The sequence below is a fragment of the Hyperolius riggenbachi genome, chromosome 5, assembly GCF_040937935.1.
Source record: "Hyperolius riggenbachi isolate aHypRig1 chromosome 5, aHypRig1.pri, whole genome shotgun sequence".
NCBI lineage: Eukaryota > Metazoa > Chordata > Amphibia > Anura > Hyperoliidae > Hyperolius > Hyperolius riggenbachi.
The window spans coordinates 290,358,304-290,373,721 of record NC_090650.1 but is presented as its reverse complement, the minus strand read 5'-3'; the positions used below and the strand labels follow the sequence as shown (position 1 = coordinate 290,373,721).

At 42.5% G+C, this 15,418-nt stretch overlaps 1 protein-coding gene across 1 annotated transcript in view; it reads left to right on the top strand.

The window, feature by feature from the left end:
* Positions 1–7,935, top strand: part of LOC137519396 (uncharacterized) — a 30,241-nt gene extending 22,306 nt beyond the window's left edge. The window contains exons 3-5 of the mRNA XM_068238350.1: positions 4,550–4,604; positions 6,613–6,995; positions 7,746–7,935. Of these exons, the coding sequence (XP_068094451.1) occupies positions 4,550–4,604; positions 6,613–6,995; positions 7,746–7,935 (628 nt within the window). The remainder of the gene's footprint in view (positions 1–4,549; positions 4,605–6,612; positions 6,996–7,745) is intronic.
* The last annotated feature ends 7,483 nt before the right edge of the window (positions 7,936–15,418 follow it).

Genomic DNA, 15,418 nt, shown 5'->3' with positions numbered 1-15,418 from the left:
CTGTGGGTTTTATATGAACCAGAAAGAGTTAAATGTGACCCCATCTGATCCATCGATGATTGGTTCAGATCCCTTGTGATGTCAGGACACACACCTACTCGATTAATATTCTATAAGATATTATGCCCTAGTTGCAGGAATGTTATGTTTTATAAATATGGCCCATGTTGATTGTTCCCGTAGTCCATTTGTCTGGGGCAGTGTAGGCCTAAGACCTTGGACTAGGAACATCTTCTCAGTATCTGCTTGTATCATCTGCTTCAAGCAGACACTGAGATGCTTCTGCCTGCATCACGAAAACCTCTATTAAAAGGTATACTCTGCGAACAAACCTTTTACCTAAAACTCAGTCCAAATAACTGAGGCCTACTTAAATTATAACAGAGAGGTGGTAATTATGTTAGAGATGTAGTGGTAGGTTTTATGGTGGAGCCTCCTTTAAAAATGATACCTGACATACCTTTGTATTGTAATGTGGCTGTTTGATATACTGTAGATGCTGCCATATTATTTTCCTTTTAAACACTATAGAAGCAGTAGAGTGTTGTCTTTTAAACATTACAAATTGCTTGGCTGTCCATCTGATCCTCTGTCTCTAATACTTTTAGCCTTAGAACCTGAACAAGCATGCATAACCAATGTTTGACTGGATTTGCCACATACTATATTTATTTAAGATGTGTGATTCAGACTCTAATGATGTGTGAATGATCAAAAGGATGGCAAGCAACAGTCATTGTTTAAAAGGAAATAAATATGTCAGCCTCCATATCCCTCTCACTTTAGGTTTCCTTTAATATGAGGTCATCTAGTGAATAACAAAGGAATCTGAGACAGTAGTTACCCAGCTCGGCAGTTACAAATCAGGCCACGGCTGCCGACTTAGGTGGGCACGGCCAGAGCCTCGGGGGTTCCTCCGTGGAGGGCAGAGCGATCACCTGCCTGGAGGGAAGATGTCGGAACAGGTAAGTATTTAACCCTTCAACCTTGACCTATCATTTAGACAGGGCCTATTATGACAGGCTCTGTAATTTTGACCTCAAGTACTCTTTTAAAGGGAAACTTGAGTGACGTGACATGATAAGATAGATATGTGTATGTACAGTGCCAAGCACACAAATAAACATGCTGTGTTGCTCTTCTTCTTTCTCTACCTGGAAGTTATTTTCTTTCTTTCTTTCTTTTTCCCTTTTTTTCACAGACCTCTCAGCTATTTGTTTTACCCATCTGGTTCAGGCTAGGCTTCATCAGCTTGCTCTTGTTCCATGCATGTTTGCATCATGGTCTGCAAAATAATATACCGTATATTAAAAAGGGGGGGGGGGGTAGAGGAAAAAAGGAAAGGAAGGAAACACAGAGAACAGGAGAGAAGAAAGGAAGAAAGAGCCTGAAAGTGTTAATCTTCAGCAATGCAACTGTCAGACTATAGTGTCCCTCACATATAAGGAATTACAGCCACAAAATACTTTTCCAGCAGCTAATTGGGTATCTGAGAGGGGCCAAGTCCATTCATAACAACGAAACATAAGTAAAATTGAAGAAAAAAAAATAAACACTTCCTGGTTAACCAGGGTAGTGTTTCTAGCACTTCTAGCATCTAGTGAAAAAAAAGTTAAATTACACACCACACATTTTTAATAAAAAAAAAAATATATAAAGTTAATCTAAATAACCCTCCCCTCCCCCCACCCTAGTTTTCAAACAATCCCGATAAAATCCTAAAAAAAAAATTAAAAAAAATCCATTAATAGTTTCCTTAGGGACTAAGCTTTTTCTTGCATGTATGGCATGAGGATATATAACTATTATTTCAGTACTTGCAATTGTAATTGCAATTGACCAGTCACAAAAAAAAAAAAACAGAAAAAATACACCTTTATTTCCATATATTATATTGCCACCATACATTGTACTAGGATCATAATTTAAATGTTCTTATAGCCGGGACAAATGGGCAAATGAAATGGGTGGGTTTTATTTATAGCAGCATTGCTTATTTTAAAACTATAGGGGATGGATTGGAGAAAGTGTATTTTTTTTTTTTTTGCCTATAAGATGCATAGAAAATAAAGTAATTACTGAAAACAAGTATCACCCACAAAAAGTTTAATTTGTGGTGAAAAAACCCCAAGATATAGCTCATTCACGTATGAGAAGCGGTGATAAAGTTATGGCTAAATGAATGGGAGGAGCACTGACAGGTGAAAATGGCTTTTGGCTTTAAAGGAGTTATTAGGGAAAATCTACAAAATGAGCTTTACTCACCTGGGGCTTTCTCCAGTCCCTTGCAGCCGACTGTCCCACGCCAACCGCTCCACTCTGCACCGCCGTCCTGATCTCCGTGCACTGTGCGGAGGCCGACGTTGTAAGCAGCTTACTGCGCAGGCTATAAGATGCAGGGACTTTTCTTCCCAAAAAAAGTTTGTCTTATAGTCTGGAAAATACGGTAACACACAAAATGCAATCTTTAGAAAAATTGAAGAAAAATTGCCAGCATTCCGGATCGATAAAAAAAATAAAAAATAAAAAACAGGAAATCCGATCTAATCTTTCAGTCGAATGAAAAAAAAAAGGTTTCGATTTTTTCCGGAGATCCGATCCTATTTATCAAATTAAAAAAGATAAAGCGGCATGACTGCCACAACACCGGTAGTCTGCCGTGGGCTTACTTCCTTATCGGACACATCATGGTACTTCTCCATCCTGGGTCAAGTAAGCTCTCTCCTCCATCACCTTGCCTTGCACTGCGGTCCCAGCATCATACCACTCTATAGAGCATCCATTAGCTCACAGGTTGCAGTTTTTTGTTCTTATGGCACAATTTTTTCTTGAGTTTATGCAATTTATTGTATGTTATGCTTAATCACTCACAATACTGGCTGCTTATATTACATAGTTACATAGTTATTTTGGTTGAAAAAAGACATACGTCCATCGAGTTCAACCAGTATAAAGTACAACACCAGCCTGCTCCCTCACATATCCCTCACAAAAGCAGGGTGATTTCAGAGCACACATTGTGTCTGCAGAGATCGGATTTCAGCTGTAGCTGCAGACAGGAAAAAGTAAGTAATTTTCTTGTTTTATTTCTCGGTCTCCTTCTGTACATCCAGCCTATTTACCATATGTACAGTATTTGCAGCAGTGGCAGAGTGTACTGACTGAATTTCATGTGATTATTTTCTATTTCCCTGTCTCTTTGTGCATACTGTAACGAATCTGAGTGACAACATGTGCAGTTACAGAGAAAGTGACAAGTGAGGAGTAGGATGAACTGATCCAGCAATATATTGGTGACTTTGTGATTTTCACTGCTCCTGTGGTCAGATTTTTTATTTTTTTTTTGGAATGGAATATATATTTATTTATTAGGAGAGAGAGAGAGAGATTTCATGTACATTAGAATAATCACGATAGAGTGTATAGTTGCCCATACACGCACAAATTGCTATAAAAATAATTGTCTTTTGAAAATAAATGATTCAGTAGTTGCAGTAATAGTATATTACTATAGTAAATTGATTTCTACCACACACAGCAATGTATTGGTGTATAGATTCCAGTGGAGTATGTACTGTAATTCGATTTTACTGTTTTATGCAGTACCAACGCAATTGAGTGTCAATCATGCACAGTTCCTGTTCATTTCCCAAACTAAATTTTTATTCATTATAGTTCCTTAGTTTTGCTAGACTTTTGGTCATGTTGATCTTATGCTAGGTACACACTCTGAGATGTTCTGTCAGATCGATTGTTTCCAACATGTCTGATGTGGTTTCCGAATTATTATTTTTTATTCGATTTCCTATTGAATAGTTGAATTGTACGTCAGATTTGTCTTTTTGGATATAACCAATCTTGCCGTTAATTTGACATAAAATCTCATAGTGTGTACCTGGCATTACATTTTGGAAAAGCTATTCCCAACTGATGAAACCAAATTGAACACATCCAAATCAGAAGATCAATGAGTGTATGGACGCCTATTCTGTTTATTTATATGCAATGTCTCATTTCTTTGTTCATACTGTAAAGGTGCCCATACACTCAATTTTCCCCATACGATTGTGTGTAGATTGAAATCATCTGTTTGAGACATGAATGGATACTCCGATTCCAGTGATTGATTTTCACTGTACAGGCTGTCACATTGTTGGTCACTTGGGGGCAGGGATAGAGGATCACTTTGAAGGGCCTTAGCTTGGGCCAGCTCATCTAGAATATATACATATATATTTCTCTCAACTGGCGCTTTGCTTCTATGGACTACTAGTCTCCTCTGCTGTTCACCCCATGTTGCACCCGGCATGTGTGATGCCACACATATCATCTTGGGATGCTGCTTATTGTTGTAACAGCAGATGAAACCATAGTTTGGCACCTGCAGAATGCAGCAACCATCTTTCAGAAAACCTTGTGGAGAAATATTGGGGACCATGTATCCAGTGGTGTTTGAAGTCCCTCATGCTTTCCCTCTACCTACCGAAGTATAGGATTTTACTTGTATACTAACATGTTTGATGTAATTGCTCTTTTGCTTAATTTTTAGAGGCATAATGGCATCTGATATGCTAGTGATTGATGACACTGCTTCTGAAAGCATGGTAAGTATTGTTATTCTGACACATTTTCTTTTACCATTGCTAATTGATCACATTTTGTTTGTCCTACTTATAATTTACATTTTATAATGTGCCATAGGACTTAGAGTACTCAGTGGGGACCTGGACTGGGACCTACAGTACAGAATGTACTGCCGAGACGGATTCATTACAGGTAATGCTTTCTATATGTTGAGGTAGGTAGGTGTGTGTAGGTGTGTGTGTGTGCGCACGCCCCCTCACTGTATTTGATGGTGATATGCTGGTGAGTGAGTGCATGTACCACTCAGGGCACACTGATTCAAATGCAACAGCCAAGCCTTTTGTTGTGGCCGAAAAAAGCTCTGTACAGTTGTTCATTCCAAGCAGGCCGCAGCTGTGATGCAGCATAAAGGATATTTTTTATTTTCTCTACTATGCTTCCCTATTTGTTTATCTGTTGGTTGTCAGAGTAATGGCCACATTTGTACAAGCAGCAGTAACCTGCTGCAGAAAGCAGTAGTAACCGTCCTGTGCCCTCGCCACATCTGCGGTGGCTCCTGGAAGCTCTGGTGCAGATGCAGACCTCAGCAGGTGAGAACTTACTGTGGAGCATCCTGTGCAGGTACAGTACTTGTGCATCTGCGCAGAAACATTTTCACCATGAGTGTGATTTACAGTGGCGTTCAAGCAGGCGCATTAGATGCAGATGTGGCGAGGTAGGCATCTGCACCGAAGGGGACAATGAGCCACCGAAGTGGCGGTGAGGGCACAGAAAACATAAATTATACTATTCCACATTTCTCACTTATTTGCTTTGTTAGCCCATGTCTGCATTGATTATGTGCTCATATATCTATTGACCATGTACTCTTGGTCTTTGCCCAAGCTGTAGAGAAAACAAAAACATTTTTTTTATCTCTCCATCACCATATGCCTCATTACATGTCATTCTTTTCCCCAAATTTTTGTTTCAAAAGGAATCAAGCAATCATCAAGAACAAGAGCTCTTTCAAGAGGAATTGCCTTTGTCCTGCTCCAGGCATAAAAGTGTAAGTATACATCCAAATATAGATAATCGCATAGAAATGACAGTTTGTTCAGCACAATACAAAATATGGCAAGGCATTGTCAGGTTAGTGTTGACTATAGCTACTAGTATTAAAATCATGGTATTTACTATCGTCTCCTAAAGTCAGATACTCTTACCTTGACGTACCGTTCTGTGTCCATAAACCCAATTACCTCACCTAATTCAAAAACAATCATCTGTGAATTGAGGAAAAGCAGATAAATAGGCTTCCCCATTCCTCCTCACCAGAGGTGATCCAGTGATGGGACCCCTGAAGGGGCACTAGACAACTTTGCAAGCAGTCGCAGTAGAACTTTACTGACAACTATAACAATCTGTACTGCCTGAAATGGTCCCATAGCGAGATTCAACTGAAACTCAATCATTAATTGCCAAGCCTGATCGGGTCTGCTCTGCACATGTAAGCAAACCCAACTGTACTAAGTGAAATGTAATAAAGCCTGTGGAAAATACAGCAGTACCAAGAGACATGACAAAGATTTGTTATGTTGGTGCTAAGCTTGGATGTCTGCAAGCTTGATTGAGCTATTCCACGACAGTGGTGTATGCTGCATTTGGATACATAAGCTTTATCCTCCCGAGGTAAGTATCAGTTTTCAGCAGTGGGATCCTCTGAGTAAGTCGAGGGACAAATTTAATGTCTACTGGACACCTAATGCCTATAGATCCTCCTCAGTCACAACTGTTACCATGTGTAAGCCAGATTGCCATGCATAATTTCACTTGAGCGGAAAAACTGAAGAGGACAGCGAGGGACGGATTGGTGCTCAGGGGACTGTACGAAGCCCTGGTTAAGTTTAAAATCTTTTTATCCAACCACTTCATGTACGTTTTTATATTATTTGTGGGATCCATCTACTACATAAATTCTACGCATCAAACATATTTTTCAAAGGTTCTTAGTGCAAATTGTAATACATATTTACTGTACCTACACAGATTGACCGTTTCATGGAAAAATTTTGGAGTCAACTCCCTAACCAGAGGGATGACCCTAGCTTCTATGAAAAGCCTACCGCAGTCAGCAGAAGACAACAAACGACTTCAGAGGTGGCATTTCTGCAAACAGACACTGAGGAAGAAAATACGACACGGCCGTTCGACTGGTGCGAATGCGGAAAATGCACACCAATGAAAACGCAGGTTGAAGAGTTGTGTTGCAATCACATCGAGGAGGTGTGCGATAAAATTCCAAGAGGAAAAAATTGCATAACGGAGGTCGAATTCTTCATAAACTCTTGTACTTCTTCTGAATATGTGGAAACAAATCTAAAATTCCATCCAAATGTGGCAGAACCCCCACTAGATCAGTTGTACAACAGGTAATACAAATTTGGACAGCATATATTTCTAAGATCTTACAACACCTAACATTTGTATAAGCCATTAGAGTGCAAAGCAGTATGCCACCAAGACAACATTGTTCAGATTGGTGTGCTGGTAGAACTCAGAGGTATGGTTATGCACTGTATGTATATAATATGCACAAGTATAACATGTAGATAATGAGATTCATTATTGTCACAACTGATACACAACACAAGCATAATGCTCATCTCTGCTGTCCTGAACCATTGAGTTTGTTCGGCTACAAGAAACGCATTGTCCCCCTGTGAATGGGACTTTCCTTGCGATTTAAGAAATTAAGTTTTATTTGCCATAATTTTGCCATATAACGTTGTAATTAGAGATGTGGCGAACGGTTCCCGAACCGTTTGCCGGCGAACATCTCCAAATCCCTGGGGCTCTTACTACTTCTGGGTCGCACTGACCCGGAGTAGTACGCCTGCGCTGCCCGGCGGAGCGCGTCCTCGATCGCGCTCCTGTTGCCGGGCACTTTCTGCGCATGTGTGTGACGTCATGAACGGCGTCACGCTCATGCGCAGAGAATGCCCGGCAACAGGAGCGCGATCTAGGACACGCTCCGCCGGGCAGCGCAGGCGTACTACTCCGGGTCAGTGCGACCCGGAAGTAGTAAGAGCTCCAGAGATGTTCGCCGGGCGAACAGTTCGCCACATCTCTAGTTGTAATGCACGATGTAGTAAAAAGTATACTTTTTTATATTTCTTCAGGAAACTTCGGAAGACAGCATACCGCACTTTTACAGCCTGGGTGTATGGTTTCTTGGGAAAGGAAAGACGTCGACCGATACCATCATGCGCAGTAAACGTGATACGTCAAGCATTTCCTGATGCTCAGCATCTTTACACTGGTTTTTTATTCCCTGAAGATTACAATGCTTCAGCAATGATTCATTTGTAAATTGTCTGTTACTATATTATGTTCCCGGTATTATTTATGTAATACTTTGTTTTGTTGTCCCTCCCCCATCTTAACTGTTGCTCCCCAGGGACTCTGCAGAGCCTGTTAAGTTGATTCATGCATTACCTATTCCAGGTGGAATATAATATTATATGATTACCTTTATTGATATGAGGTGTATTGACTTGTGTTTTTAAATATTTTTACTCATGATATAGTGTTTATTACAGACAGAAGGGGTTTGATATAGTGCGCTCCTCACTCCTTATTACTCTAGATATTTGGATATTTCACCTCCTATACTTCTGGGGCGCTTTAATCAATTGAGGGGTGTATGCCCTCTTCAAACAAATCTATAGTGAAGGATATGAGCTCTCAACAGATCTCTCTCAAAGTGCTAACCACATCAACCAAGGTCCTAATGTTAGGGCCTCCACCACATTAAACATAAATCCCAGACATCTCAACATGCACTGTTACAGGATCCCATTTCCCACAGACAGGATTATAATGACATATACAGTTCTTAAGAACTGTATATGTCATTATAATTATGTGGTTAGCACTTTGAGAGAGATCTGTTGAGCGCTCATATCCTTCACTTAAGATATAGTGTTTATTGTTGCATAATAAAATGTGTATATTCTTTTGCATACAAATGCATGTGGTGTTATTTTATGGTCATAGCTTCTCCTTGGCATATATGTCACTTAGTGACCAAACATACAATTTCTGACACAGTTGTGAAGAAATTCCTTTTTTGCTTAGCTAATATAAGGTTTTTCCTTTTTACTTGCTTCAGCACCTGTGTAATTGATTACATTGATTAATTATTATGGAGAGTCTGTTGGATTCTATGGAAGCTAGTTGGAATATAAAATTTAAAAAGGATTTTTCTACTAAAGTGCATTCAGCGCAGCAGATGCCAGACGAGACCAGGGCAATACTGAGACAATATAAAGATCTACATAAAAATCATATTAAACTATGGTGGATTATACATAGTTTGAAGCAATAAAAGAGGAACAAATCGATCCCAGGGCCCTTCGGGTACAGATTTTTCCCACATGGGAATTACTTGGGGATTAAAAAAAAAATTGGGAAGAAGGACTTTGGAAATGTTCCGTAATTATAACGGATATGCTCCTTGATCATAACAGAAAATTATTGGTAGAGATGGCCCGAACGGTTCGCCCAACAGGTAGTTTACGTGGATATCAGCTATCCATGCCTGCGGCGGGTAGCGGACACATAACACGTTCGACCCGCCTCCTATACCTCGTTATTGGGCTAAACTTTGACCCTCTACATAACAGTCAGCAGACACATGTCAGCCAATCAGGCTGCACTTACCCACGGCCCCTCGCCCCCCCCCCCCCCCCCCTATAAAAATGCTGCAGTGTAGCCCATGTTCTCAGTCTGCTGATCTTGGTATAGTGAGAGGAAGGGAAAGACATTTGGAGATAGGGAAAGCGTTAGTTAGGCTTTTGTTAGCTTGCTCCTCACAATGTTATTGCTGAGAGCACCCCACAAAAAGCTCTTTTGAGAGCTAATATTCTTCTTATCTGTTTTTTTGTGTGTGTGTGTGTGTGTGTGTGACCACAGGCATACATACAGCCCTGTCACAGCTGGGCCTAGTTGCTGACTGTACTGTGCCAGGCCCAGCACACTCTGTATTACCATTGCATATCTCTTCACTGTATTTGTGATTTAACTTACTAAAGCATAGCTGTCTTTGTGGGTGACACTGCATAGATAGAGCCCACAGACAGTTGCCAGTCAGGCCAGCTGGGATTTGTAGTCCCACACTGGCATCACACTGTATTACCATACCATTGCATATCTTTTCTCTGCATTTGTGATTTAACTTACTAAAGCATAGCTGTCTTTGTGGGTGACACTGCATAGATAGAGCCCACAGACAGTTGCCAGCCAGGCCAGCTGGGATTTGAAGTCCCACACTGGCAGCTCACTGTATTACCATACCGTTGCATAACTTTTCATTGCATTTGTGATTTAACTTACTAAAGCATAACTGTCTTTGTGGGTGACACTGCATAGATAGAGCCCACAGACAGTTGCCTGCCAGGGCAGCTGGGATTTGTAGTCCCACACTGGCAGCACACTGTATTACCATACTGTTGCATAACTTTTCACTGTATTTGTGATTTAACTTACTAAAGCATAACTCTCTTTGTGGGTGGCACTGCATAGATAGAGCCCACAGACAGTTGCCAGCCAGGCCAGCTCTTGGATTTGTAGTCCCACACTGGCAGCACACTGTATTACCATACCTTTGCATATCTTGTCACTGTATTTGTGATATAACTTACTAAAGCATAACTGTCTTTGTGGGTGACAGTGCATACAGCTCACAGACAGACAGGGACAGTAGTTAGCTAGGCTGTTCTTTATTGCTGAAACCACCCCAAAACAAAAACCCTTTTGAGGGCTCATATTCTATGAGGGCTCATATTCTATTCGTGTGTGTGTGTGTGTGTGTGTGCGTGTGTGTGTGTGTGTGTGTGTGTGTGTGTGTGCGCGCACTGTCTATCATTAGCAGTGCTTAGCTTGCAGCTGTATTTGTGATTGAAAGTACTATACAGGATATCTCTCTGTGTGTGTTAAAGTACACAGCCCAGTGATACACGCACACGCACACACACACAGCTGCTGTGTATTTGACACTGATTGTGTGCCTCTTTGTGATTACACATACTGTCTACCACTATTGAATATTGTTAGTACTTCTAAGAGTTTGGTCTGTCAGTGTGAAGCAGTGCACTACCTACACTACCTAATCCATGTATACACACGCAAGATGTTTTCAAGCACTTTATGCCTCCAATTCAGGAATGCAATGTGATATCTGCCCTTTGGGTATTATAACCCTGCTCTGCGTTAAATCCATAATTTTCCCAGGGACTTTTGGCGTGTATCCCACTCTGCCATGCCCCCCTCCAGGTGTTAGACCCCTTGAAACATATTTTCCATCACTTTTGTGGCCAGAAACAGTGTTTGTAGTTTTTAACCACTTGAGGACCCACCCTTTACCCCCCCTTAAGGACCAGCGCTGTTTCAGCTGATCTGTGCTGGGTGGGCTCTGCAGCCCCCAGCACAGATCAGCGTGCAGGCAGAGCGACCAGATCGCCCCCCTTTTTTCCCCACTAGGGGGATGATGTGCTGGGGGGGTCTGATCGCTCCTGCCTGCCGGGTGTTGCGGGGGGGGGGGGGCACCTCAAAGCCCCCCTCCGCGGCGAAATCCTCCCCCTCCCTCTCCTACCTGGCTCCCCTGGAGATCCGGGCTGCACAGGACGCTATCCGTCCTGTGCAGCCAGTGACAGGCTGTCTCCTGTCACATGGCGGCGATCCCCGGCCGCTGATTGGCCGGAGATCGCCGATCTGCCTTACGGCGCTGCTGCGCAGCAGCGCCGTACAATGTAAACAAAGCGGATTATTTCCGCTTGTGTTTACATTTAGCCTGCGAGCCGCCATCGGCGGCCCGCAGGCTATTCACGGAGCCCCCCGCCGTGAATTGACAGGAAGCAGCCACTCGCACGAGCGGCTGCTTCCTGATTAATCAGCCTGCAGCTGGCGACGCAATACTGCGTCGCTGGTCCTGCAGCTGCCACTTTGCCGACGCACGGTATAAGCGTGCGGTCGGCAAGTGGTTAAAGTTCGCCTGCCCATTGAAGTCTATTGCGGTTTGCCCGAGTTCACCGGTCCGTGGACTTTTGCGGAAGTTCGCGTCCGCGGTCTACGAACCCATCTCTAATTATTGGCACACATCAAATATGGCATTGCAGCTCTTTCTAAACTGGATAAGCAAACAATTGTTGAACCATTTGTAACATTATTTAAAAAGGATATGGAACAACTTGAATCGTCCATTATTGAGGGTAAAAAGAAAAAGCTAGAAAGGGACAGACATGACTATGATGCTGGTAACGCTTATAGATGGTCCCATAGAGGCAATGGTAGGGGAGGTAGACGCAGACCCAGAGGTAGACTACAGGGACAGAATCCTGTCACAAAAAATCCCCCCAATAAACCTAAACCAAACAGACCAGGAGGATCTGGTTGGGGGCGGCAATAATACTACTATCGAAGTTTCAGATTCACAGAGTGAATCCACCTTCAGCATAGCAACAGAACACATCCCTAGCCTGCAGGCTAGTTATGCATCTGTACAGCCTCAGCCCTGCACTGTCGTCTGAGGGTTCGGGTCCTGATCCCCGCTGGGCAATATCCCTCCTATGTGTGTACGAGGCATTACAATGTGGAATTTCTTGTAGGTCTTCTGTCACTACAGGCTTTTCAGCAATGCTCAGGATTTTCTTTTGTAAAATACAGTATATAAAGTGTTCAAACTGCTTGTCACTAGTGTTTCTGTCAGCCTGAATATCATACTTTTTGTTTTGCTGTTATGTATACCAGGTCAAATCTTAGTTAGCCCCTTGTATGCGCATGGAACTGGGCAAAGTGTAATCAAGTCATCATTTCACTCATCCCTCACACGTTCTAAAAAGATACTAATCGTGGCGCTCTGTATTTTCACAGCCTTTATGAAACAGCCAAGGTAACATCAAAACTACAGCTGCTGTCTAATCAGAGGCTTGAGGCTTCTTGCACACCAAGACGTTGCATTAGGTGGCACGTTAAGGTCGCATAACATGCACCTAACACAACGTATGGTGCTGCAAGAGCCGACGGTAGAGTGAGCCGCCTGCGGCTCGAGTCCTATAATGTCTCCCAGAGTGGCGCTGATTGGCCAGCGGGACCACGTGATGCGGAGCGAGACACTCCGCATCACGTGGTCCCGCCGGCCAATCAGCGCCCGCCAGTGCAGTGAATATTAAGTAGCCATGTGCGCGGCTACTGTAGCTGGCTCTCCCCGCCTCCTCCGCCCCCCACTGCGCATGTGCAAACAGTCTAACGCGGCTATAGCCGCTCCAACGCCGTAGCATGCTGCACTTTGCACAGAACGTGCAGCGTTACATGTAACGCAACGTGGGCTGTGTGAACAGCCCACTTGTGTTACATTGCTGTGCGTTGGGGGAGCGTTACAGGCGCACTAACGTGCGCCTGTAACGTCTTGGTGTGCAAGCAGCCTTACTCAGGGTCTGCAATAGCAACATGTTGTTCCTTGTGAACCTGGAGTTCAGCTTTAACTTTTCAGTGATTGATGTAGTTTTTTTCTCTAATCTTTTACCAGGAAAACAATACCTTAGCTTTATTAAACATAGATGTCTGCAGGTCATACTTCACTGCGCTGCTAATACTGTTAGCTAGACATTGCAAGAAATTAATCAACACATCACTTGTATTTTAATAGGAAATTAAGCACATCTTTATTAAATTTAAGTAATGACAAGCTTCATCAAACATTAGAGCATAGTGAGCTCTTTGACAATCTTCAATCCCACAGATATTTTTTCATGAATAATGTGCTATGAAGCAGGGTGGTTGTCACTAGAGATTTACAGTGTGGTTCTGCACTGCAGGTAAGGCTCTGAGTTTTATTTCACTAGAGCCACCAGATTAACATGTTTCTATACGTTTTAAAACAAGACCCTCTCTGAAAGCCTCACCAGTCAGGAGGCGAGATATCTTACCAAGTGATTAGAGGTTTTTTGGTCAATGACTAACCAATATGTGACATATTTCCTAGACTATGAACAGTGCTGCCCATAAATATTCATACCCCTGGCAAATTTTGGCTTAAAGTTACTTTTATTCAAGCAGCTAGTATTTTTTGATGAGAAATTACATAGGTGTCTCCCAAAAGATAATAAGACGATGTACAAGAGGCATTATTGTGGAAAGAAAATGTTCAGCTTTTATTTACATTTGATCAAAAAGTGTCAAGTCCAAAATTATTCATACCCTTCTCAATAATCAATAGAAAAGCCTTTATTGGCTATTACAGCAATCAAACACTTACTGTAATTGCAGACCAGCTTTTTGCATGTCTCCACAGGTATTTTGCCCATTCATTTTCAGCAATGAGCTCCAAGTTTTTCAGGTTGGAGGGTCTTCTTGCCTTCACCCTAATCTTTAGCTCCCTCCACAGATTCTCAATTGGATTTAAGTCAAGTTTCTGGCTGGGTCACTCCAAAACGTTAATGTTGTTGTCTGCTAACCATTTCTTCACCACTTTTGCTGTGCATTTGGGTCATTGTCATGCTGAAAAGTGCACTGGTGCCGAAGGCCAAGTTTCTCTGCAGACTGCCTGATGTTGTCGTTAAGAATCCTCATGTATTGAAAAACACCCCCAAAGCTTTATGTTCTCACCATCATGTTTGACAGTGGGGCTTTTGTTCTTTGGGTTGAAGTCTTCTCCTTTTTTTACACCAAATGAAGGAAACATCATTGTGGCCAAACAATTCAATTTTTGTTTCATCTGACCATAACACAAAAGACCAGAAGTCTTATTATTTGTCCAGAGCGAGCTTTTGTGTGCCTTATCTGAAGAAGTGGCATTCTCATTTCATCCATACAACCCAGCAGTGTCTGTTGGATTGTCTGCCTTGAGACATTGCCACCAGCAGAGCCCAAATTCACCAGGATGGCCTTGGTGGTGATCCTTGGATTCTTTTTCACCTCTCTCACTATCCTCCTGGCCAGCACAGGTGTCACTTTTGGCTTCCGACCACATCCTCTGAGATTTTCCACATCCTCTGAGATTTTTTTTTAACTTACTTTGCACTGTAGCCACTGGAACTTGAAAAAAATTAGAAATGGACTTGTAGCCCTTTCCTGACTTGTGAGCAGCCACAAGGCACAGCTGCAGGTCCTCACTGAGCTCCTTTGTCTCAGCCATGACTGTCCACAAACCAACTGCAGAGAGCTGCTGTTTTTCACCTGTTGAGTTGATTAACACAGCTGTTCCCAATTATTCAGGGTAATTAGGATGCTTTAGAACAGCTTGGACTATTTGGAATGGTATAGAACTTTGGATTTTCCTACAGACTGTCTGACAGTTTATGAAGGGAATGAATAATTTTGGACTGGACACTTTTTGCTCAAATGTAAATAAAAGCAGAGGACTGTTTTTCCCACAATAACGCCTTTTGTACACCGTCGTATAATCCTTCGGGAGACACCTACATCATTTCCTGTCAAAAAATTACTTGCTGGTTGAATAAAAGTAACTTTAAGTCAAAATTTGCCAAGGGTATGAACAATTATGGGCAGCACTGTACATAGTATACTCTAGGAAGACAAATCTGGCAAAATAGGAGACGTTTAGGAAAGGCTATAGAGGGAGAAAAGTTATAAAATATAATATAATCAGCCATCTCCTCCTGGATGTCCGCTAGGTAGAGATGGGCCGAACGGTTCGCCGGCGAACGGTTCCCGGCGAACTTCGGTGGTTCGCGTTCGCCTCCCGCAGGCGAACGTTTCCGGAAGTTCGGTTCGCCCCACAATGCACTATGAGGGTCAACTTTGACCCTCTACATCACAGTCAGCAGGCCCAGTG